This window comes from Ostrea edulis, chromosome 4 (genome assembly GCF_947568905.1).
Source record: "Ostrea edulis chromosome 4, xbOstEdul1.1, whole genome shotgun sequence".
Taxonomy (NCBI): domain Eukaryota; kingdom Metazoa; phylum Mollusca; class Bivalvia; order Ostreida; family Ostreidae; genus Ostrea; species Ostrea edulis.
The window spans coordinates 74,220,971-74,248,145 of NC_079167.1; the positions used below are offsets into that span (position 1 = coordinate 74,220,971).

Genomic DNA, 27,175 nt, shown 5'->3' on the forward strand with positions numbered 1-27,175 from the left:
GTAGCTTGAATGCCGCATTGTTTTTCCTTCGACTAAAGTCTAGAATTCTTTAAATCCCCATGGAGCTGTTAACTTTTGTTGGAGATAGCCTGGGATATAATAATGGTTCTACTCCTAGGAGACCCAATAAACTTAAATAGCTCCTTAAATTGAGGGAGACCACCGCGGTGGCCAAGAGGTTATAGCGTTCGCCCTGCATGCGGAAGGCCGCGGTCCGAATCCCGGTCGCGACAGACTTAAGTCATTAAAACAGGTAGTGACAGTTCCGTCGCCAAACGCTCGGCATCAGGTGTGAATGTCACGGGTCTTCGGAGATGACCTTAAAAACGGATATCCTGTGTCGCAGTAGGTGTGGCACGCTAAAGAACCCTCACTGTTCAATGGCTGTAAACGCCGAGCAAAGGCCTAAATTTAAGCCCTTCACCGGTCTTGGTGACGTCTCCATATGATTGAAAAATTCTCGAGAGAGACGTTAAGCAAGATACAATCAATCAATCAATAAATAAATTGAGGGACACTTTAAATGGAATGATTATCTGGCATAGACACTCAAGATATCCATTTTATATCTTTTTAAAATCCCATCCATCCCAAGCTGCGACTCTCACTATTCCAGGCCAAACAAAGCAGATGCATAGATTTCATGCTTTCCATTTTCAAATACCGGTAACTTATTAGTGTAATGTTCACATCCAAGACATTAGTTGAACACCATCCCCTTCCTGACATTTATATGGCATCGGGTCAGAGTTATGTCTGTGCATTCTTAAATACTCGTTTGCTGAAAGGTTGCGGTTCCAACATAAATCAATGCACAGATGATTACATGGTTGGACATACTGCCAGGGAGATTCGGACGTACCTCCTCCCCTAAAAAACTTCCTTTGCAGGATATAAATATCTCCTCAAACAAAATTTTAACAATAATACTTTCTTAAACTATCTTAATAAGAAATATTTATTTATAAACTGGATTTATCATACATACACATCTTCACGAAAATAACAATAAACAATTCAACAAGATACAATGCAATACAACATGTTGGACATTGAGCAAGAATGCATTTTCTTTGATTTACAGATTAATTAGAGATCTATTGGTCGTTGAAATTTGCATACATGTGAAGGTGACAAGATGCACCACACATATCTATACCTCTGTCCAACTGAGCAATTCCCCACCCCCCAATTCTCACCAAAAATGGCCTTTTTCTTAATTCCTCCCAATATCTTATCATTATTGTTAATCATATAGCCCACATTGTTGCTGGGAGTTTTTGTTCATGTTCAACCTTTAGTTCCACATGATTAACAGACAGACAGACAGACAAACATTAACTGAACCATTGTAATGACCTCCAGGTTAGAGATACTAATAACAGGTGTTCAGAGGACCACGCATTACCTGCAGGTGGACAGGCAATTGGGGGCAGACATGATAGGGTATGCAGAGGTTTAAAAAAAACCATTTTATATGCAATATATTTTTGTTTGAATACCATTCCCTCATGGGCAAATAGTCTTTTATTATACATCATAACTATTTACCAGCAGGTCATGCGATTCCTAGCTATTTCTGTGAATTTTTTTGCAGTTAAAATTTCACCCAATTAAACATTGTAATTGTTTACTGGTTATGAGGATGATAGCAAGTTTTCCCTCGGCTGCACCTCAGGAAACAGCAACAGAATTGGAGGGATACAAAATTGTTATAGCCTTCATACCCAGTCAACAGGAACACTGCAATATACTACAGCATTGAAAACTGACAGAGTCAACAGGAAAACAAATCCTGTTCACATACAAAGAAATTGAAATTTGTAGACACTGAATTTGTAAAATGTGATGACCATTTCATAGTAATAGCTTGAAATTTAAAGATTCTATTTCATAGTTCACAAAAAAGATTACACAAAAATAAATAAGACAAGCAACAAATATGAACAAAACACCTAGTCCAATCTTCTGAAACAAGTTCTCGGTCAGCTGCCTTCTGCTCTGTGCACCACGTATATAAAATAGAATAAATCTACATTCAACAGTAACATCAAAGCCTTAACAAAATTGCAACCTACTCTTTGTTTCAGCTTGCAAGTCTATATCCACGATAAACATGATAAATGGATAAATTCACACAACTAAAGCAAAACGGAATGGATAACAATAATAATACATGTAATAATATCATTCACATTCAGCACCCTCCACAAAATTATTCATATTTATCTTGGGGGGGGGGGGGGGGGGGGGGGGGGGGGGGGGGGGTAATGTTGAAATTAAATTTTGAGTCAGTAAAATTCTACCTTAGTTTCTCCACAACATGTAATAGATTAGCGACGGCGAATCTTTGGAAATTATACATCAATTAGGAAAGCATTTTGTAATTTCTATTACATGCATGCAGAAGACTTGGCTGTTATTGATCTTGACAAACAATCTGATTAAAATCAGCTCCTTGATCCCCTCCTTTACATGTAGTGTAGCGACAATATACAAAAAATGGAGCGGATCGAGGCGCTGATTTTAATCTGATTGGGTGAAAAAATATTGAAATATTTCATTAACTGAAGAATACACTAGATAATATTTTGTAATTTTCCTTTAGTAATAAACTGGTTAACATACATGTAGTATAGTGGCTAGGGCACTTCACAACCAGGGGGAGGGGGGGGGGACAACCAGGTTCCATTCTTGGTATCTAATATTTCATTGATAAACGCAAAAGGATCGGGCAACAGGTATAGTCTATGTATGTCGTCTCCTATTCTCACTATTGTGTCAAACCTAAGACATTTAACATATGCAGGAACTAAGTTTTTGCCAAGTGCCTGGTATTAGAATTTAAAGCAATGGATCTTTAGGATATGATCTTCAAAACAAATCTCTCGTGTCAAGGAAGGGATTGACATGATAAAGAATCTTCATTGTTATAGTCCCCTAGTGGCATGCATAGGTAGAAATTTGTAGCACTTTCAACTATAAAGCTGGTAATGTCTTTACATGAGTAAAAACTTCTTGCACGAGATATAAAACAGCATAGAAATTAACAAATGTTTGTACAGTCCACTCCAGATATACTGAAATCCAGGGGACCGACCTTAATTGTTCATTATATGGTCTACTTCGGATATATTGAGATTCAGGGGACCAACCTGAATTGTTCATTATATCCAAAGTTCAATATAACCCATGTTGAACTGTATAAATAATGTTACTGGGGAATTATTTTTACTTCAATATAACAAATAGTTTAATATGATTTAATATAAGTTTCAATATAAATGGAGTAGACTGTACATGTAATAGACAAAGTCCTTAGCAACAGAACAGCATTTGTGATATTCATAAATTAAACATAAAATAAAATAAACAAACTGATCTTCACTGTTTTACACTTCAATGACAACAGAGATAGATTTGACATAATGGTAACTAATGCTTTAAACAACAGAAGATTTTACAGCTCAGTTTCATATCTCTGACATTTTGTCTGTTGACAGACTTTAAAGCCAGAGATCCACAACTAGTACAGCCACACTGTGAGCGATTTCTTCAAAACAACATGTCTTGTGACATTACACTGAACTTCAAGAACACTTTATATATTCAAAAAACTCATTTTCAGAATTTTTGGGTTCGATTTTCAATCTTGTGAACATTCATTACATTAACATTCCTTCTCCAGCTGATTTCAAACTGGTGTGAATTAATAAATGATCTCAGAGTATGTATCACATTTAGAAATTATCTAAATCGTAAAACAAGCCAAGAGTTAAAAGAAAATCCCCGAAATAATTTTTGAACATGTCTATGCAGTATACATCTTAATTCAAGTACTATAGCCATGCGGGTGCAGGCGACTTACGGGTACTTTCTGATTTCATCCCTCCCCCTCGTTAGAATCTCTCCATTATTTAAGTTTATGGAAGTTGGCAGTATAGTTTGAGAATAATGAACATCAAACATACATTCCTATAATTTAAAATTAGAATTTATATGTGGTCACATATTTTTGTTGCTTAAAGTTCTTTTTACTACAATGTACTTACAACTGTTCGGGGACATTTCAGGTGCTTATGAAGAAACAAACAATATCACCTGAATTTTCTTTTACAGTATTGCACCAGTTATAAAGAAGATGTATCAACACTAGATCTGAACATATGACCAACTACCTGAACTTCATTTTGCAAGTCATGTGATTGTTCAGAGCTTGAGAGCATCTGTGGTCATTGATTTCCCACTGTTAGTAATCTCGTCAATTCATGACAAATTATATCACAGTTGGCAAATAGAAATCACAGTGACAATTTTGTGATCACCATATCGGCCTGTTTATAACTTTTGTACTGATAACAGACACTTTTTGATCTACGACTGGGAATGATGAATACACATCTTGGTCAGATCAGGAGTTGTCTACCTTGATAATGATCAAGACTTCTAAAATACATCAGAACGTCTATGACGATCTCCGACTTAAAGTTGAACCATTGTAGAAATATACATTTTGAGGCAGAGACCACTTTCAGACATTCACTGTTGAAATGACCACCACTGGTCCTGTCTTGAAGAGGCGTATAATTGTTGAACTTTACAATAGTGACTTTTAGTCAGTCCATTTCATCATAGCGAGCTCTCTTAGAGTCAGGTTCTTCATCCTCTTCTGGATCATCCAGGAGATTCAGCCCCATAGAGCCCCCGAGTCCTGCGAGAATGTTGAGAGGGACATTCATTTTAGTGTCGTCTGACTGGCCCTGTTTATTACTTGTCCCCTTCTCTATATCAGTTAGAGCTAGGTCGAAGGCTTGTACCACACGTCTGGCATTGTCACACGTAAAACACATCGGTGGCAGTAGAAGCATCACATTTTTGTCTGGGCCCTCGTTAGCGATAATAATCTTTTGTTCCTTCAATCTAAAATAAAGAGATGCAGTGTATTCATAGAGTATGCAGTGTATTTTACTAGTAGGTCAGTATTTACATAACAGTCATGTGACCATGTAGGTCAGTATTTAAGTAACAGTCATGTGACCTTACTTGTAGGCCAGTATTTCTGCCCCTTCTTTAGAAGGCTTCCTGCTCTCTTTGTCGATCACAATCTCTATCCCTATCACCATTCCCACCCCCCTGATGTCCCCCAGCATTGGGTGGTTTGGGGCAATGGCCCTCATTCCCTCCATCAAACACTTCCCAACATTCCTGGCACTTGACATCAGTTTTTCATTATGAATCACATCCAGCACAGCCATTCCCACTGCACAGGCCACTGGGTTTCCTCCGAACTAAACAAACAAGAATACGGTACTTCATTTACCTGTGTAGTTTATTATAGTTACAGTATGAATACACGGAGGGTATAATCAGTACACATATTGATAAGGAAAGGTCTCGGGTTACCAAAGAAATATCATTTATCACTGAATGAAGGAATTACCAAAGAAACATCATTTATCACTGAATGAAGGAATTACCAAAGAAATATCATTTATCACTGAATGAAGGAATTACCAAAGAAATATCATTTATCACTGAATGAAGGAATTACCAAAGAAATATCATTCATCACTGAATGAAGGAATTACCAAAGAAACATCATTTATCACTGAATGAAGGAATTACCAAAGAAATATCATTCATCACTGAATGAAGGAATTACCAAAGAAATATCATTTATCACTGAATGAAGGAATTACCAAAGAAATATCATTTAACACTGAATGAAGGAATTACCAAAGAAATATCATTTATCACTGAATGAAGGAATTACCAAAGAAATATCATTTAACACTGAATGAAGGAATTACCAAAGAAATATCATTTAACACTGAATGAAGGAATTACCAAAGAAATAACATTTATCACTGAATGAAGGAATTACCAAAGAAATATCATTTAACACTGAAGGAATTACCAAAGAAATATCATTTAACACTGAAGGAATTACCAAAGATATATCATTTATCACTGAATGAAGGAATTACCAAAGAAATATCATTTAACACTGAAGGAATGAATTACCAAAGAAATATCATTTAACACTGAAGGAATTATCAAAGAAATATCATTTAACACTGAAGGAATTATAAAAGAAATATCATTTATCACTGAAGGAACTATAAAAGAAATATCATTTATCACTGAAGGAATCACCAAAGAAATATCATTTATCACTGATGAAATTACAAAAGAAATATCATTTATCACTGAAGGAATTACTAAAGAAAAAACATTTATCACTGATGGAATTACCAAAGAAATAACATTTATCACTGAAGGAATTACAAAAGAAATATCATTTATCACTGTAGGAATTACAAAAGAAATATCATTTATCACTGAAGGAATTAAAAAAGAAATAACATTTATCACTGAAGGAATAATCAAAGAAATCTATTTTCTGGCACTCACTGTGCTGTTGAATTCCCCTATGCTATCTGCAATTTCTTTAGTTGTGACCACCATAGCCATTGGATGACCATTTCCGAGAGGTTTACCCACTGTAAGAATGTCAGGCACCACATCTACAACAAACAAATGATATGTTTTACAGCACACAGCAGCTATAAATTTATTTTTGCTTATTTTCACAGCCACTCAATGTAAGAAAACGATTTTCTGATGCATATTTTTGAAGGAATGCCGTTTATAATGGATGTGCGCAAGCGTGTGAGAAAAATAATATTAGAAACACCATGTGAGATGAGAATTTAGTTTATAGTATGTAGTCATACTGAATCATGGTGATTTCGTTAAACATGAAATTTCCCCCCCTCCATTATTCAAAGTGGTTTTCTCTACCCTGTTTCTGTCTGTCTTTTATCGCTGAATGTGTCCCGTCAACAGCCTGCACACGCATTCACGTTGCCATGTAATTGTTGGCTTTTGAAATTCCGCGTGCAACGCCACATAATCATGAATATTTTGAAATGGGGCGTTTACTATCCAACTCACAGAATACATAATTAAATATGAAATAAGTTTGATTACTTTTTAATTCGATTGAGTTAAATTGCATAATTTGCATACAGTGTGTAACTTATATAGCTTGACATAAAACACCTGTTTTATTCCTACGAGAACATTTAAAGATTACGGCATATATATAGCTTTCACTGCATCCTTATGTGGATAGATTGGCAACATTGCAAGGATGTATGTACTTGCAAAGCGAGAAACAGATGAAAAGCTCACGTAAACCACAACTAAGATAAGGTATAAAGACTGTACCAGGTTAGCAGGTGCTCTCCATGCTGAGGTGCATGCACCGGTCAACACTGTACAACTTTCCTTGTCAATAATTACCATGCATCTGGAATGCCCAGAAGGATTCCCCACATCGTCCCAATCCAACCTGGATCTCGTCAGCGATGCAAACCCCTCCACTGCTTCTCACAAAGCTGAAAAAGGTCAAGGTCATTCTAAAGAATTCAACATGTGTCAGTATATTTACCATATTTATTGGAAATACGTGTAAAAAAAAAAATACTTGATTGATACATTGCATAAATAACAACTACCATAAGTTTTAAGGACAAACAGTTGCATCAAATATGTTTTGTAATTGTTTGTTGAAATTCATAAAGATTGTTTCAATTTGCATTTTTTTTTTTTTTTTAAAGAAAGGATTTTGATATTTAGTAGCCTCCAACATTTGCAAAAATTAGACATGTAAGAATTTATCTACAGCAGTTTGACCCAAAAGCACAAAATGATATAGCAAAAATGTTCATATCTACAGTAGTATGTATACATCTATAAAAATGAATTAATCTAATGCACCCATGCATGTTAACTACAGGATGATTTTCTTTGAAGCAAAAAGTTAGGATACAGACGGCAAATTCTCGCAAAACCTGTAAGAACACTACATGTATGATGGAACTGCATTGTTTTTAGTGAAACTGTGGCAAGGCAAATATTCCATGGTAGGGCACACACTGACATGAACATACTAGCATATAATCATCATTCACTGTATCAACAACAACCCCCCTCCTATCTGAAATCTAACAACATTTTCACAACATCAAAGTGTTGTTTCTCCACAGGATTTCAATATATGAAGTCACTTGGATACACAATTTGGGGGTTGGGGGGTTGGGGTTATTTATACCCCAAGCTATGCCAGAGCATTCTGAAATGGTTTGTATTAAGATATTTTAACTTTTAATGTCTATGGATGCAGATGAATTCAAGTCTAAAGTCAAACAAATTTATGTATTTACATTTCCATTGTATTGATAGCCATTTCCTCATGAACGCATTGCAAATGTAAACAATCTGTACGAATTTTAATAAGTATAGTAAGTCTATTTTAACAGCTGGGAATTCCCACAGAAATGAAAGTAGAATGTTACATTGTTAATATAAGAAATAAATTCATTCATGTAGGTATGAACAGAGACACTTCACGCCGGCGTACTTCATGAGGCGCTAATGCACTTCGTGAAGTATGTCAGTGTGAAGCGTTCCAAGTTCATAACTCCATAACCTCATGTCTTTTCAAAAAAATGAAATTTATTTCTTAAAAAAGAGACCCACAGGCCTTATCGGTAACCTGAGTACAAGTGAAAAAGTATCACTACTTTTATGGGCTATGAAATCTAGAAAAAATGTCCTGTTTTGAATATCTAAGTTCAGCAACAGTATAAAACAAGATGTGTTCTTAAAACTTCACTGCCCTCAAAAGAGCATACACTGATGATAGGCTTGACATAATATAGTAAGCATATTTAAAACATTAAAATATATGACTAATTTGCACCCATATCCTAGAGTCAAAACCCTGGGTTGTGAAATTCACCATTTTTTGTACATCACCCTGGGGTCAGAACACCTACTCCGGGGATCATGAAATTTACAATTTTGGTACAATCATGAAATTTACGATTTTGGTACAGGCCTTCCTACTCTATATAATTATGCATTTAGTTTTTCTTACACATGTGCGGTTCTTGAGAAGAAGATTTTTGAAAATTGGTCAATTTCGGGTGAGTTTTTGCCCCGCCCCTAGAGCCCCAGGGGTGCTGGAGTCCTCAAATAAATTCTGATCATGGAAATGTTGGAAACTGGAGATAACCACTACACCTTTATTTACTTTCGCTAATTTAAACATTTTAACATGGACAAATTCAAGCCCTGTAGAAAAGGATTAAATTTCAGAAAAACTTATTAATTTCCTAAAAATTTCCGGCCTGCATGAACCCTGTAGAAACAGCTCTGGAAGCACAAAGCAGTAGTGATGTGCCACATCACAGACTAGGGACTAACCTGTAAACATACTTTAAGTAGTTCTTAGGGGGATCAATAACCCCGCATACACTCATCAAAGGTTCACTGAGAAAGCCTGCGATCTGTAATTAAAACCAGAACAGTTTTATGACTAGCCACATTACATTAAGCTTCCTGCTGACCCAAGACTGCCGAGTTCTTCCTCAGGCCTGTCGGATTATACCAACACATTCATCCATTCCTAAATTTCAGTTCCTCAAGAAAATCTTTAAGATTAAAAGTACAAATGTTGTCATTTTTTTCAAAGTAAATGTATTTACTTTCAGAAGGCAATTTTCCTCCATTCTTCAGACATTGAAATTACTCTTTTTATCAATACAATTTAATTTTTTTTTTTTTTTTTTTTTTTTTTTTATACATATGATCTTGAAATTTGAAGAATAAATAAATGTGTGTCTTCTTCCCATGCTATGTGTAAGGACATCCATGCTACTAAAGAAACCTTCCTACCTGTACACCCATTTCATGTATTTGTTCGGTAACATAATCACCCCTCCACTGGTCATTACGGGCTCGCTGATAAAGGCGGCTACCTGTAACACAGGTCATTCTCAATAGATACACCTCTCAATTACCTGTACATGAGCAATACCACAAAAAAAACAAGAGTACCACAAATGGTACGTAATACGCCCGTGTAAAGCTAATATAGGGTGTTTTTCTTACACCATGATTTGTAGAACTTGCCTTCAAGTAGTATCAGCAATCATCAGGGTGTGAAATACTTTCTTTGCATAGAAAAAACAAGACAAATCATGTACTCTCTATGTAATATTTTCACTTGGCATAAGATGTAAGTGTACAAAGTTTAATGGTCCTTGCCCTAACGAATCAGTCTGCATCCTGCTACTACGACCTTGACCGTAAGAAACAATAGGCATCCTCCAACTGGCATAAAGTGTATGTGTACAAAGTTTGACGGACCTAGCCCTAACATTTCGGTTTGTATACTGCCTACAAGGTTTTCCTACTAAGTGATAATGTGACCTTGACCTTTTACCTTGAAAAATGATAGGCATTTTTCTCTCATCATGGTGATAAAATGTTTCAAATTTCAATATCCTGGAGCTTAAAGTTTGGTTTGTATCCTGCCTACAAGGTTTTTCAACTAAGTGATACTGCGACCTTGACCTTTGACCTATAACCTTGAAAAACAATAGGCATCTTCCTCTCTTCATGGTGATCAAATGTACCAAGTTGAAATATTCTGGAGCTTAAGGTTGGTTTTGTATCCTGCCTACAAGGTTTTCCTATCAAGTAATACTACGACCTTGACCTCTGACCTTGAAAAACAATAGGCATCTTCCTCTCATCATGGTGATCAAATGTACCAAGTTGTAAAATCCTGGAGCTCACGGTTCGGTGTGTATCCTGTCAACAAGGTCTGGACAGACAGACGGACGGAGCCATACCATAATATCAAAGGGCGTAAAAAAAGAAAAATTAAACAAAAAAAAACAGCAATAAACAACTCCCTCCAATGTACGTTTACCCCTTAATGACATTTTCAATGTTTTTGCCTTCGATATCTTTTACCTATCGTAATGATAGCCATTTCCTCATGTGAATGCAATGCAGCTGTGAACAATGTGTGTAGGAATCTTATTAAAATTAGATGTTAGATCCGCTCACATACTCGCATACATAACATCAAATTAGATGTTAGATCCGCTCACTTACCCGCATACATAACATCAAATTAGATGTTAGATCCGATCACGTACTCACATACATAACATCAAATTAGATGTTAGATCCGATCACGTACTCACATACATAACATCAAATTAGATGTTAGATCCGCTCACGTACTCGCATACATAACATCAAATTAGATGTTAGATCCACTCACGTACTCGCATACATAACATCAAATTAGATGTTAGATCCACTCACGTACTCGCATACATAACATCAAATTAGATGTTAGATCCACTCACGTACTCGCATACATAACATCAAATTAGATGTTAGATCCACTCACGTACTCGCATACATAACATCAAATTAGATGTTACATCCGCTCACGTACTCACATACATAACATCGATGTTATGTATACGAGTGGATCTAACATTTAATTTTAATAAGATTGTGTGCATAGGAATCTTTGGTTGCTCATTACATCAAAACTTGTACTATCTACCATTGTATGTCACTAGGTCACAAGTTCATTGTTAAGAACAAGTTTTGAGGTGGATTGATAACAAACATAGAATGAAACAGGTTTATTCTGAAAATTTACTGATCTGGCCTGAGAACATTTGGAATACACATTTACCCCTTTTCTTTCAAATGATACAATTTATGAAAACACATATTTTGTTCATATATATGATTTTGCGGGATGTCACTCGATATTTATGCATATTTAAGATATCTGATAAAAGTGTAATTTGCATTTTTCCAAAATATCCCAACTTGCCAGATAATGAGACTTAAGTCATCGCTTATCTCTGTTATATTGGCGTGTTTCCAGTTACCTGACCGACCCTAAATTTTTCTGCTGACCCTAATTGTCCGGATAATTCCACTCCTTAATTAACGAAGACTTCGTTTCTCAGATTTAAAAAAATATAATAAGTTCAGGCTCGATATTCAAATTATCAGAAATTTTCAAAATGGTGTCATGCATACTTTCTGCAAGCACATCTACAGAGATATAAACATACAATCATGAATTAAATGGGTAACCAGTTGTTGAAATGTCATATTTTGGTTTATTTTAGTATTTTAACAATATTGAACACTTGATGCTACATGTCAGAACTCACAAATGTACATGTATGTATCATGTATAAGTTTCTTCCCCAGTGATACAAGGCAAATATTTATTGAATTGAAAAAAGCAAAAAAAAAATTTTGGGGCCCTTTTCGACCTTATTTTTTTCCAAGATGTAATCGGAAACACACCTATTTTTTTTTTTTTTTTTTTGCCTTATGTGTCTACAAACAGTATCTGCTAACGTCATATTGCACCGTTCATGTGTAAGAATTCTAACAGACAAATGAAATGACTGGACGAAAAATATCATAGAGAAGCATTTGCACTTGCAAGCTGCAGCAGTTATTGGACAGCAACAACTGCAATAATAAACAGGAAGATGTGAATTAAGAGAGGAAGCATGATACCTCTACATGTCACACAGTGTGAATGAACAATAAAGTAAACAACCCCCGGGTGTCATTGGAATCATGATACACAATCATGTGTTGATATAAAAATGGTCCGCTAATTGTAATTCTTCTTTTTACAGCCTACCAAAATACAATGTACTGAATACGGGGAAATATTCCTCCCCAGTTTATTTTTGCAAATTTTGTCCTCATGCATTGTCATTGGGTAAATTTAAGACTGGGAGAAACCATTTTCTTTCTTATCTCTCTTTTAACAAAAATGTGTCGGGGTAAATTTGAAATGGGATGAAACTGTTTGCATGGGTAGAAAATAAATCTGTCTACAGTACTTTTAAAAATGTTTGCTTTCAGCCATGTCATGAGACAACATAAAGCTCTCTGGTCTTATCGAAACCAAAAGTCGACATACACAGAGGCATCAAATTCCAGTTAACTGTGTGATGGGTCAAACGGGGAATCTGGTGCATGCCACTTGACTCATTGTCTCTGGTGGGAGTTATCTCCCTTTCTTAGATATTTTCAACTTTACAATTTTGTTTTCTATCATTATCTTAGATACCTATGGAAGAAGGCAAACTAGTGATAGTTTTTTTTAAGCCAAAGCTTAAGCAAGTCCTTTTGTTTCATTCCTCATCTGTAACTTATCCACCCCCCCCCCCCCACCCCCCTACACGCACTTGTATTTCTTTTTCCAATTTCAAGTCAACCTAAATTGACTTGGAGCAAAAGATTTGTTCACAAACACCCTGATAAAGTCCTAGTAATAGTGCAGAAAATTGATTTTATCAAAAGAGAGTCAGAAATCAGCATCACAACTACACCTAGCACTTCAGTATGAGAGAGAGATGGACAGATAGACAGGACAAATATAACTACACCTAGCACTTCAGTATGACAGACAGATGAACAGATTGACAGGACAAATACAACTACACCTAGCACTTCAGTATGACAGATAGATGGACAGAGAGACAGAACAAATACAACTACACCTAGCAATTCAGTATGACAGACAGATGGACAGAGAGACAGAACAAATATAACTACACCTAGCAATTCAGTATGACAGACAGATGGACAGGACAAATACAACTACACCTGGCACTTCAGTATGACAGACAGATGGACAGATAGACAGGACAAATACAATCTTTAAGACAAAAATATCTTTGTTTGATCTAAATTGTAAATATACTTGAGAAGAATAACCTAATCCAGGTGTGCACAATTTCCGATGACCTAAGACATTATTCGTGGACAACATAACACCTACCTTTCTGCCCTTCTCCTGGGCTTTTTTAATGGCTGTATGAACTTGTTGAGCATACTTCAGGCTCGGATTAGCGTCGTCTTTGTGCCTCCCTCTGTACAGGTCTGGACAGTCCACCTATAAAATGTCCGCCCACCTTACAGTCATACAATACATGCATAAAAGACAAACTTTAAACATAAAGCATCTTCCATATCAACTTATCCCCTCCCCTGGGCAAATGAATTTTAAAGTTTTCAAAAGGGGTTTATTGCTCATTATAAACATGCATACAGTTTGCCTGCTTGATATCAAGGGGTACACAAGATTTTCTGAAATATATTGCGTTTTCAACGAAGCTCCCACTTGGACTTGAACCTGATCCAGGGGTCATAAATTTCACATTACTTTTTATAATTAACAAACAATTAGTCTACTTGATGTCCAGCAGTTAAGGGGATTTTCTATTGGATTTTCATTACATAATGAATATGACCAATCTAGCCCCCCCCCCCCCCCCCCCCCCCCCCATCTCCCTGGGAGCTGAACCCTGGGGTAATGAATTTCACAATAATGATAGAGGGCAAAATGAAGAACATTTTTTACCATATAATGCATTTTTAATATATGACCAACTTAACCCCATCCAAAGGCCTGAACCCAGGAGTCGCGACTTTCACAGATTTGGGTAGAGAACTCATTGCTCATCATAATCATGCAAACATTTTGTCTCCTTGATGTCCAAAAGTAAAGATATAATGCTTTTTTAAAATACAACCAATTTAGCTCAACCTTTGCGCATGAACCCTGAACCTGAAGGTTATGGATTTCTCAGTTTTGGTCAGGTCTCATTGCTTTTACAGGTGAACCAGGGATTTTTTTAGGGTCTGTAGGGGGCCGAAATAAGGCCCCATTCCCAATTGCTTTGAAATTCCCAAACAATGAAAACAAATCAAGCAGAGTAGCCTAATTGTTCATAAATCTTCTTCACAGGCCTACAGATTACAGTTTTTGCTTCAAAATTCTAAAGTAAACCAATTTTTTTGCCTCTGCTTATTTGAATGAGGTAAGCTTTGACCAAATTGAAAGTCAGAGGTACCTTATACACTCCCCTATAAGTCAGATTTTTGGGAGTTAAAAATTGGTCCAAAACTCTACATCCGACTTATAGGCGAGTCCTATAAAGATTAGCATTTCTCTGGACAGCGTAATATATAGTATTTTTCATACAACTTTGTACTCCAAGGATTACCGTGATTAACATTGACTGGAAATATTATATTAATCATGTATTCTAGGATTATATACATAAAGTACAAGTATTTACATATTTTAATGATTTTATATTATTGAAATTGATTTGTTGAGAAAATTAATAAATATCAGCGCATTTCACAAAAATATTATTTGAAACAGAGTTGAAAATGTTAGAGCATTGATTTGAAATTGTCAACCGATTCTTGAAAAAAAGTTATACCGACTTATAAGCGAATCAATGGCAAATCCCTCCAAAATAGCCTACAAAATATACAACCGACTTACAGGCGAACCGACCTATAGGCGAGTATATACAATAGCCCAAATACTGAAACATTTTTCCCAATTTCAAGCAAATGTCGCTATTTTTCCCAATTGGAAAGGCTCTGGCCCTTGAAATCAAGACCTTTAAAAAAAAACCTGGGAACCCTGTTATTATGATTCTCATTTTGTCACAATAAAATAATGTAATACCAGGGTCAACCTAGTAAAAGTTACTAGAGAAATCCAATGAGAACTGTTCCATTGTATAATCATGCTGACAGTTTAATGTCCACAGGTAGAGAAGATTTTTTAAAAGTATATTTATCTTGATGGTTTTGGTCACACCCCTCCTATCCCATAGAGGCAGAGAGAATGAAATTCATAACTTTTCTTCCCCTTGACCCATAAATGTTATATACCAAAATGGGCTGAATCCAGTTCAGCTGTTCCAGAGAAGAAGCTGAGATGTTCAAATGTTTATGACTGATGCACAATGAACCATGAAAACTGATGAGTGACTCAGGTGACCTAAAATCCACTGAGAACTTATAAGTCTTGACTTTGGGAAATACATGTAGTTTAAGAAAAGCATTTTTCTCTTCCTCGTAATCTATGTCTAAAAATTTCTTCAAAACATCCCCTTTCTTTTAACCATGTCCATATTTTGGCCATCTTTAAGATAAGTCTATATGGCCCCAGTTTCTGTACCACAAATTTCTGTCTTCTAATAAAATGAGTCCCTGGGCTGAAGTCCTCTCCATAGACGTATTCACAACAGCTCCTGAATTTCTCAACCTGATAATCATTTTAATATCTCTACTCTCAAATCATTTCTATTTCCTGGCGTGTCAGTTTTTCAAATAGTATATCTTTTTTAATTTCACACTTAACTTTTACTCTATTTTCTAAATTGGTTGAAAATTTGGTGACAGCATTAAATTTCCATATTCAGCAGCATATTTTCTTCTTTGCGACAGGGAGGATGCAGTAAAAGTCTGACAATTGGTTAATTTTTTTTGGTGTTTGTGTAACACCATCAAGAACTTCATTTACAAGTTCCTTTACTTTATCAAATTCACTATTTTCTGGCAAATCATCTTTCTTTTATATTATAAAATTAAAATCTAAAAATTGCCATTCTTCAGTTGTAAGCAGAAACAAACACCGAAACACAATACATTAATCATGCTGAGAATGAAATATCATGGTAGAATAACACATTTACTTCACGGTATTACAAATTTACTTCACAATATTACAATGTACAGAGTTATCTTTCCTAGTGAGTAATGTTCACAATTTCTGTGCCAAGAAAGATAACTCTTACCTCATAATGAATTTGTTGCTTCAAGAGCAAAATGAATTTTAACCTACGATGTGGTGTATGTAAATTGTTAGCGATATTCAATTTTAGTGACCTCAAAATACTTGCTTATAATGCCAAAATTGAATTCCCTCTAAAATTTCTGCTCATACAGTATTTGGTTACATCATTCTCGACTGAGGTTGCTGCAACCTTTCCCCAAGATATGCATCAACTGATAAAGTTCTAAGTCTAAAAGTGAGCCAAACACGGAATGGGCATAATACATCTCAGATGTGTTCACACTAAACAATGAATATTATGAAATCACTTCCATTAATTACAGTTACATTTCACTTGGAGCTTTTGGTTTTTTTTAAACCATTATCAACAAATACCCAAATAATTTGTTCCTTTTTGTGAGTGAATTATTTATCAATTTTATTTTTACATGTACTTCAAAATCCATGATTTTTGTTTTTTCTAGATATCCTCTGATACACTTCTATTTATTGGGTCATCTTTTTCTGTTAAAAGGCCAACATTTGTTACCACACAATTTCGACCTGTGAAGGGCTTCACCTAATTTTCAACAGCTAGGTGTGAAGTGGAGGAAGAGAAGTCAAATGGGAGACAAATATTAATCCCTGTACTTGTACAGGTGTGAAATATACAGGGAGACAGGTGTTGGCAGAATATGCTATTAATGCACTGTGCCTGCATTTAACAATGAACTCAACAGTTTTAATCTATGTACAGAATATTTTGTAATAATGGTGTTTGAAATACTTTTTTTCTTCTCAATAATGTACTTTGACTTGTTCGACCTTTTTTTTTTTTTAATACAATTTCATTAAATGCATGCATTTTTTTATATTGCTGGAAATTTTGGTTTTTTTGTATCTTTGGTGAATTTTCACCAAAAATGGAACTTTTCCAGCATGCAAAAATTAACAATATTCAATTTCAAAATTTTTTTAAAAATTAAGATACAATTGTACAATAACCACGAGTCAGACAATCTAAATACTCTGACATCATTAGTAATTTGGGGCATTGTTGTGGAAAATTGTCATCAATTTGTGTATACTTTTAATATGCTCAAAATACCACAGATTTCTATGACTTTAAAAGTCTCTAGATCAAATATTCCTTTCTTGACAAGTTGGTTTACATAGGCATCAGAATAGTTTTCTATATAAATTCAAACACAGGTGAAGTTTTCCAAATGTCCAAGATGTAAAATATTGATTTTATATGAAGTGCTCGTTAACGTTCCTTTACCCAGGATGTGACAATCATGGATGGCATTTAGAACATGCCAACTTGTTAATATAATTAATTAAAATGATAGCATATTTTTCAACCATTCTATGTGATAATCTATATCTAAACGTATTTGTTTGTCACTTGGTTAACCACCATTCATGTACTAAACTTGTACAAATATTCCACGTAACTTTTGATACCTACAACATCCATTCAAAGCAAAATACAAGTAAATAACAAAATACTTCCAACAATCAAGAGCATTGTTTACAAAATACTTGTTAATCAAATAAATATTTACTATGTAATAATTCTAATGTTATTTATTACAATTGCTCTGATTGGAGAAAAATAAAGCCGAACAACAATTTATAAATCCGAAAACGTGATGCATTCAAAACAAAGAACATAATGTACGGAGACTCAGCAAGGAAACTATTCAAACTTTTGAAGTTTTTAATACAGGGAACAAATGGGAATTATAAGAATCAAATATTCTTTTTTGAAGAAGTTATCAAATGTGTAAACTCCGGACATTTTACTCGCAAACTTAACATAAATGTGCTTCGTACTTTTATTCAGTTTGTGAGTGAAATGTCTGGAGTTTACGTATCAATAAATTCTTCAAAAAGAATGTTTAATCCTATAATATGATAGGACTTGAAAATTTAATAAGTATGCTGGCATGTATATTCAAAAACGAAATTTATTTCTTAAACATACTGACCACATGAACCCATTCCTTTTGGGTTATGCCAACTTTTTTCCACTTAGAGGGACTCAGGTCTAGTAGACTCCCGATGTTTCCATGGTAAGCACTGAAAATACACTCTGTCTTTTAACAGTAATTATCAGAAAATACACACTGTCATTTAACAGTAATTATCAGAAAATACACTCTGTCGTTTAACAGTAATTATCAGAAAATACACTCTGTCGTTTTACAGTAATTATCAGAAAATACACACTGTCATGTGACAATAATTATCAGAAAATACACACTGTCATTTAACAGTAATTATAAGAAAATACACACCGTCATTTGACAGTAATTATCAGAAAATACACAGTCATGTGACAGTAATTATCAGAAAATACACTGTCATGTGACAGTAATTATCAGAAAATACACAGTCATGTGACAATAATTATCAGAAAATACACAGTCATGTGGCAGTAATGCATTATTAGCTTAGTTAAATGTTAACCAGTTTAATGTATGCTTAATCTATAGTGTATCAGTTTGTCCATTTTGTATCTGATGATAAAATAGATTTTGCCTTCTGCATACATAAAACAATGTATATATAAAAAATGAATTTAAATTCATAACAAATCTGATTTTAACAAACACTCTCAAACAAGACTGCCTACTATTTAATTTACTTGGGGGACAAAATGCTTACTGATTAAGAACGATGAAGTCTTCGTTTTTTGTGTAAGATTTGGCCAGTCTAAGGGCAAGGTCATTGGCCTCTGATCTGAAAAAGACAACCGAAATTTAACTATTTATTGTCTATATGATACACTAAAGATACATGATACACTAAATATCATTGGTCTTCGATCTGAAAAAAAAAAAAACCTAACAGAAATTTAACTATTCATTGTCTACATGATATAGGTATCAATGTTACATACAGATATGTCTCACTGTTGCTAGCTTTATCTCACTTTCACTACATGTACAAGATAGCCAAACGTACATACTACAAATGAATTTGCAGTCTTCACCTGATCTTTATTTCAGCACATGCCTTTTGGGCAGGCATATCCACTAATTCCAATAGTCCAAACAAATATTTACATGCCCAGAATTTTATCAAGTAATTTTATTCTTATTTGCCTTTCAATGCCAAGGAAATCTATTTTTCCAAGAACATTTTTTTTCAATCTGTACACTTCTTGTGTCTCCAATGCAAAAGAGTTTCTTGGAAATTGTGGACAATAATATGTCATTAAAATTTTATGCTTCACTTTGAAAGAATAAAATAAACGAACACTTTAAGTATATTTAATGCTATAGATGATATTTAATTTGATATGTTATGTTTTTCACGAATGAAAATGAAACATCTGATGAATGAATTGATCATTCAAATCAAAAGCAAGAGTACATTGTTATAAAAAATAAGGATTGCGGATTAAGGTGGCTCACTACACCCAGAAATAGTTTCTCAAATCAGTACGAATTGATTTAATTATAAAAGATATGATGATATACAATAAATATATATGCCAAAAAAGGCAAAAAATATACAAATTTGGATAAAAACATGATTTTCAAAAAAATTATTTCAACACATATGAATAAAAAGGACTGGGGGATTTGAACTCAAGATCTGCGGTTCACCAGCCCAATCCTTTAACCACTGAGATATGATGATATACAAACAAATCTATCGATACAAATAATTTCACAAAACATTTAAATCGCCATCTTGTGACGTGGTGTCATACAGAGTATAAGCTTTAGTGTAGTTGGAATTTACATGCCCTTCAGACTTGGAAGTACGCAATTTCAAATGCCCGCTTCCAATTTTACCAGGTCCTGGGCATCGGGCTCCCAGGATTTGTCGAAGACTGAATTTGATACTGTACATCATGTTATTTTTACTAAGAAAAAATCGCTAGCAATTTTGCAAGTCTAAATAAGACTCATGTCTTTCACACACATACACGCAAGTGAGCACACAAAAACATGTAGCATTTTTTCCTTATAAATTTAACAAAGAGACACATCTACGTAATCCAAGCATGTATTGCTATTGTGCCACAGAAAAATGATGGCATTTTGGTAAAATGTACTGTGCAGTAGGTCAATCAGGTAATTTTTTTTTTTTGGTTGAGTACAAATCATCTGTAAGTATTTGATTAAATACAATACGTTCTATCAATGTTTGGTTCAGTACAAATCATCTGTAAGTATTTGGTTAAATACAATATGATCTATCAATGTTTGGTCAAGTACATATGATAATAAAAGGCCATTATAGTATTGAGAGTGCACAGAGTTCAATGTCTCCCTAGTTCAACATGGAGGTCAGCCAAAGTACTTCAAACTCAAATTGCTAATGTAAACCAGTACAGATACATATGACATAAATTATAAATATGATAGAGAGATAAGAAATAATATGCTTCCATAAAGAACGACTGAAAACCATTCCTATGATCCTTAAGTCATGACTTGTCAAGGAGACGTGGAAGCTCATTTCTTATACAGCTGGTGAATGAACAAAACGCAGTGTATCTTAATGTATACAAGACTACTTCATCTGAACATTAAAAAAATATCATTGACACCCACCCCCCCCCCCCCCCCCCCACATGAAATTAGACAAATGTGTGAAAAACAAGAATTCTTATTGTATTATTCAGGGTTTGACATTTACTTTTTTCAGCACTAGACCAGTCGGGCTACTTCAAATGATTTTTACTAGACCTGACTTTATATCCACTAGCCCTGACCAACTTTCCAGAAAAAACCCTGATAGTTTCTTCATATTTAAATACTTCATGTAAATGACAAACGTTTACGACGTAATTTATTAACTTGATAAACACTTTATTAATTAGTCAATTCAAATAAACTGTTTAAAATTAACATCGAGTAGATGTCGTAAAACATCACTGCCGACCCGACTTATTTATTAGAACTAAAAATAGAGATTATTCCACCACACGGTTCAAGATTGGTAGTTTCTTGTTTATTATTTAACACGACCAGTCGGACTAGTAAATCAACATTTTACCCGACCAGACCTATCATTTAGTAGACTCGGTCGGTCGGACGTGCCTTAGTGTCAAACCCTGTTATTGACTGTAAATCTGTCTAAACCACAAAATCTGAAAAAGTACTGAAAACATTGAAAGGGCATCCATTCCCTGTAGTCTGTGTGAATTTCAGATGGCAAGTTAGTTTGACAGGATCATAATGAAATATTCCGTTTTTAAGATTTTCAGGTGAGGTCACACTTCCATGTCCACGATGCCTTATAATGACTAGACCCCCCCCCCCTCCCCCGATTTAGACATTTTCAAATTGAGGGTCCTCTATACTAAAATTTCACCAAGTATAATAAAAAATTTCATTGACAAGTCACTTTTGCATGGCACTGTCCTAAGTACATCAAGGTCATCAGTATTTGGTCAAATACAACATGATTGATAACTATCTGCTCACTATACAACATGTTAACAAGACTATATGTAAATACTTGGTCAGATGCAATATAATTGATTAGTATTTTGATTTAATTTATACCCATCAATGTATCGTTCTCTGATACTGTGGATTTCACAGAGTGTGATCCAGTTTTCCGGATCACCACACTGGTTTTCTGATTCCGTATCAGTATCCTCTGAAACTGATGCCGTCAAAATGCATCAACGCAATGTTACATGTGGAAAATATTGACCACGTCACAAAACAAAACTGCATACACAAAACATAATTTCATGGTATGTCTGTATTTTTGATAATTTGGATTACATTTATTATCTTATAAATGTGGATTTAAAATACATAAGGGGGTATATAATAAATTTACAGGTGATGATCCGCGCCTGTCAACTCGACGTGATCCGACTCTTCGGATCAAGTTACTGGAGTAATGATATATATTGGTCAGGTTGTGGGTCAGATGCAATATAATTGATTAGTATTTTAATTGGTCAGGTTGTGGGTCAGATGCAATATAATTAATTAGTATTTTAATTGGTCAGGTTGTGGGTCAGATACAATATAATTGATTAGTATTTTAATTGGTCAGGTTGTAAAGTGCTATTTACTGTTCAAGGTAACTCTAAACTTGCAGTATTATGGGTTCAAAGAATAAGAATTGTATCAATTTCCATTTATTACTAAGTAATCTAATGCTAACTCTATCAATACATATGTATATACAGATTCCAGAAGAAACTTGATCAGAAAAGCTCACTTGAGACCAGATGTTTAGATGAGCTAAGTAAAAAGTAGCGAAAAGTCGCAAGTTCTGGGCATGACTACAGCATATTTCTGGTTCAAGAGTTCATTACCAACTACAAGGTGACAATACATGTAGCTATCTAAAGTCTAACACCAACAAAAACCATCTCACACCTCACCACCAATAGCCACACTTCCTCAGACAACCCATCATTAAGTGATCTCAGGGGGCTAGTTACTCTTCACTATCCCCCCCCCCCCCCATTACGTGGTCCCCAGGGTCAGTCACACCCACCATACCATGGTCCCAAGTAATCCCTAGATTGCCTTACTCTTTTTGTGAGAATCAATAGCTGCTTACAATATATAAAATGCACAAGTACGAGGTTCTTCCTAGCCTGAGCCAGAGAGCCTGACTACACAAGGTAGACTGAGAGGCAAAAATCAATAATGGTTTACACATTTCACTTTTCATCTCATAAAAGTGCTTCAAAACGGATAAATTTACTGGATTTATTCTAAAACACGAACTTGTGAAACTTGTTTACAACAAGCACTAGAATAGAGACAACATCTTTCAGACTGTGAGGCTTGCATATCAAAGGAAAACAATTTAAAGGATCAAGTAATGATAAGCATACTAAGCAACTCCCTATAATCATTTTTATTGAACAGTAAAAAAAAAAACCCGCACACATAATTCCTTCCTCTTTCATGACACACTTCAAAATTGACAGTAATTTCAGTGGCGGATTCACCGGGGTGGGGTAGAGGGCATTACACCTCCTCGACTGGAATTCTCACCATTTTTTAACAATCACAGGACCAATCATCTCTCAGTGATTAACTCTCTGCATGAGTATCTTTGTCCTATATCATAAACATAAACCATACCCCCTTTATGATACAAAAGTGCACTCTTTACACATGACTGGTGAATTTCTTTAGCTCCGCCTCTATATGGCAAGTCAAATGATGAAAATGGTCCTCGTCCAGAAGAGCCATGAAAAACATAACTGTCCCAGTACTGAATGTGACAGAAAAGGTTTTATGTCTGACTGAATATGTTTACTCAGTAAACATTCTATATCAAAGCAATGGGTATATAAAATGGAATATTTGATTAATTTGAATTTGTGATACCAGTGAGTTTAGTATACTTAATTTACCATGGATTATTTAATCAAATTTTATTCCATCAAAATCTCTTCAAAACTAATTTGCAAAACTATAACTGGACTCTCGACTTTACATTCTACTAGATAAATACCTGCGCAAGCACAGGAAAATAAATAATATTGAATCCCATTGGCTTAGGTTTGCAAAAGCATGTCCAACACTTTACACTTTTTTTTAACTATTTCAGGGAATTCTATCGAAAAGGAAAGTATATTTTAATTCATTTCACAATAATCACTAATCATGTAAGATTCTATTATAGCTTACGAACTTCACCTCACATAAGAAACAATATCAAAGGTGCAACCAGTAACTCTGGAGTAAGCGTTTCGAAGTTTATTGTCAAAATTTATAAATTTATAAGATTTAAATTCAGTTCAGGACTAAACATATATCAAGTTCACAAACACTAGTATATGACATAATATTTGTACGAGTTTTCTCAAATTTAAAATTTTGATTAATAAATGCAATTTCTATACTATTTCCCTCTGTACAAACATGTTCATAAAACAAAACATGCACTACAAGTGACATTTTAGGCGAAAAACAGATGGCACAAGATAAAATGTATCTTTTCTGACATCAAATTTCACATAAAGATTTTACCCCGAGTTCAGAAAGAAGCAAACACAGAGCTGATCCGGGAGAGTCTCGATGATGCGTTTGGCATATTCCACCATTTTATCGTCCAGAAACCCTGCACTAGTGACCAGTTTCCCCATCTGTTCCTGTCCAGCATGAACCACGTGAGGGTGACAGTGACCAACTGGAATAGGGATTCAGCAAGAATCAGATTTACATAGAACATAAATTATGATCATGAGTTAAAGTTCCTGATACCCTATGTGATAACAGTAATCAGAGTAATTTCTTAAAGGGACTGATTCACGATTTCCCCATAAATTTTGTTTTTGACTTTAAATGATCAAAATCTACAGTCTATTATGTTTAGAAGGTTATTCATCAAGACAGAAGCTCATTATAGAGAGTTTATTATTTGTTTTGAAAACAAAGATTGAAGTGTGTTATTGTTTACGAAGTTTTCAAAATAAAGGGATATTGATCCAAGTTTACTAGATATATCACATTTCAAGTATACTTTAAGTAAAACGTATCATTTAAAAGTTAAAATTTGTGATTGTACAAAATGAAGATGCTTTAAATTACAAAAACTAACGTTTCACTGGTTTGTTTGTTTATATAAAAAGACTCGAGTCTTTGTTTACATAACACAGAATCAAAGCTAAGATACTGCTCTTATCCTTGCATTCAGACGGTCCAAATTTTGGTTGTCAACATTAAATGAGTTATATTTTTAATTTTTAACATCAAAAATGATAAACATTTCTTTCAAAAAACGTGAACCAGTCCCTTTAAAATCCTTTCTGACAATGTCAAGGATTTTCTTCCGACTTCAAAAGATTGTACACTTTATCACACAGTACAATACTTAGTACCTCATTTCTATAGAATAGCATCATCAAGAAACAATATTAATAAAACGACTACTACTGCAATGACTTCGACTTTCACAATCTTTCGTAACCAGGAGGTCGTGAGTTTGAGTCCTACTCCTGCCATGGCTGCATCAAACCTCAAATGTAAACATAGGTAGAGGTTGCTCCTCTGCCAAACACTCAGCATTTAGAAGTGAGAGTCACGAGTCTTTCGAATATGAGGTCTTGTGTTGTGGTAGGCATTAGCAAGTTAAAGAACTCTCACTGCTAGGGCCCAGAGTGCTAAGCATTAGTCTAAATTTGTGGTGTTTTACCTAGTACAACTAGTAACATCTGAATATCAATGAAAATTCTCAACAAGACATAAAACAACTAAAACTCTTTCATTCTATGAAGGACTATGTAAGGTATCAGACTTAATTTGGCCTTATAATCTAATTTTCTGGTACCGATTTTCAAACTGGTGAAACTTTCTGATATATGGTATTTTTAAAGTACCATCGATATACTCACCATGAGAGACATTGCTGAGACAATTGAGATACTCACCATGAGAGACATTGCTGAGACAATTGAGATACTCACCATGAGAGACATTGCTGAGACAATTGAGATACTCACCATGAGAGAAATTGCTAAGACAATTGAGATACTCACCATGAGAGACATTGCTGAGACAATTGAGATACTCACCATGAGAGACATTGCTGAGACAATTGAGATACTCACCATGAGAGACATTGCTGAGACAATTGAGATACTCACCATGAGAGACATTGCTGAGACAATTGAGATACTCACCATGAGAGACATTGCTGAGACAATTGAGAAACTCATCATGAAAGACATTGCTGAGACAATTGAGATACTTACCATGAGATACATTGCTGATACAATCGAGATACTTACCATGAGATACATTGCTGATATAATCGAGATACTCACCATGAGATACATTGCTGATACAATCGAGATACTCATCATGATAGACATTTCTGAGACATCAGACAAGCGAGATACTCACCATGAGCTACATTGCTAATACAATTGAGATACTTACCATGAGATACATTGCTGATACAATCGAGATATTCAGATCCACTGTCATCATATAAGTATTGCTTGGAGGCTCTAACAATTTTCAGCGGAGATACTTCGAAATGTAACTTACATGCTCTCCTAAAATAATACATAACAAATGATACAATAATTATGCAGTAATGGAATTATTCACAATGAAAAGAAAAGCACACATTATTATTTCAGTCTTAGACTCTCCTATGCATTCTTCTATCTCATACTACTTGTACCTGTTCATACTGAATTCTGAGTCAATATATCAAGCTATGTCCAAGTTTATTAATAGATCAGACTGTTTCGCAACACTTAATGTTTTGGTTTTTTGTTTTTTTTTACAAAATCAAAGATTCTGGTAAACAAATTTTAACTTGTTTTTCATTTACCTATAATGCCATCTACGAAATCAACAAGGAATGGGCCAATTAATTAATTAAAAGCCTCCATTACCTGCATACATTACCTGTAAACAAATGATTAATACCTTCATCACCAGTTCATTTTAAAAATCCTTCACTCTGTTTGCACTATTATCTATACGAGGATATGGACCACACAGCTTACCTGAATCAGCTCAGATGTGACTTGAAAGCTTAAAGGCAACCCCACACTAAACCATTGCAAATATACCCTACAAGTTTTAGGATGCATACATATTGTTTTGACAGTATCCGATAGTGCTGGAAACTGTCCAGACTGATCATGAAGTCATATGAAGGAAAATCTGCAAAGGGAAAAAGATACTGGTTTGA

At 34.7% G+C, this 27,175-nt stretch overlaps 1 protein-coding gene across 6 annotated transcripts; it reads right to left on the minus strand.

Annotated features, from left to right (window-relative positions):
* Window positions 1-929: 929 nt before the first annotated feature.
* LOC125668452 (5-phosphohydroxy-L-lysine phospho-lyase-like) lies at window positions 930-27,175 on the minus strand. Of its 6 annotated transcripts, none has more exons than XR_008802632.1 (12): window positions 27,077-27,155; window positions 26,407-26,525; window positions 24,496-24,655; window positions 19,184-19,258; window positions 18,505-18,595; window positions 13,709-13,822; window positions 9,277-9,359; window positions 7,309-7,403; window positions 6,415-6,527; window positions 5,044-5,288; window positions 3,156-4,920; window positions 930-2,987 (listed from the first exon to the last, which is right to left on the minus strand). XR_008802632.1 is itself a non-coding variant. In XM_056163764.1 (11 exons), exons 3-11 carry the CDS (start codon window positions 24,609-24,611, stop codon window positions 4,617-4,619), a joined length of 1,236 nt encoding a protein of 411 aa, XP_056019739.1. In that variant the 5' UTR covers window positions 24,612-24,655; window positions 26,407-26,525; window positions 26,988-27,175; the 3' UTR covers window positions 930-4,616. The 6 variants fall into 6 exon arrangements, 4 of the variants coding, with proteins under 4 accessions (XP_056019739.1, XP_056019738.1, XP_056019737.1 ...); XR_008802631.1 differs by lacking the exon at window positions 9,277-9,359 and adding an exon at window positions 9,748-9,826 and having other exon boundaries at window positions 13,705-13,822; window positions 27,077-27,154; XM_056163764.1 differs by lacking the exon at window positions 9,277-9,359 and adding an exon at window positions 9,748-9,826 and having other exon boundaries at window positions 930-4,920; window positions 13,705-13,822; window positions 26,988-27,175.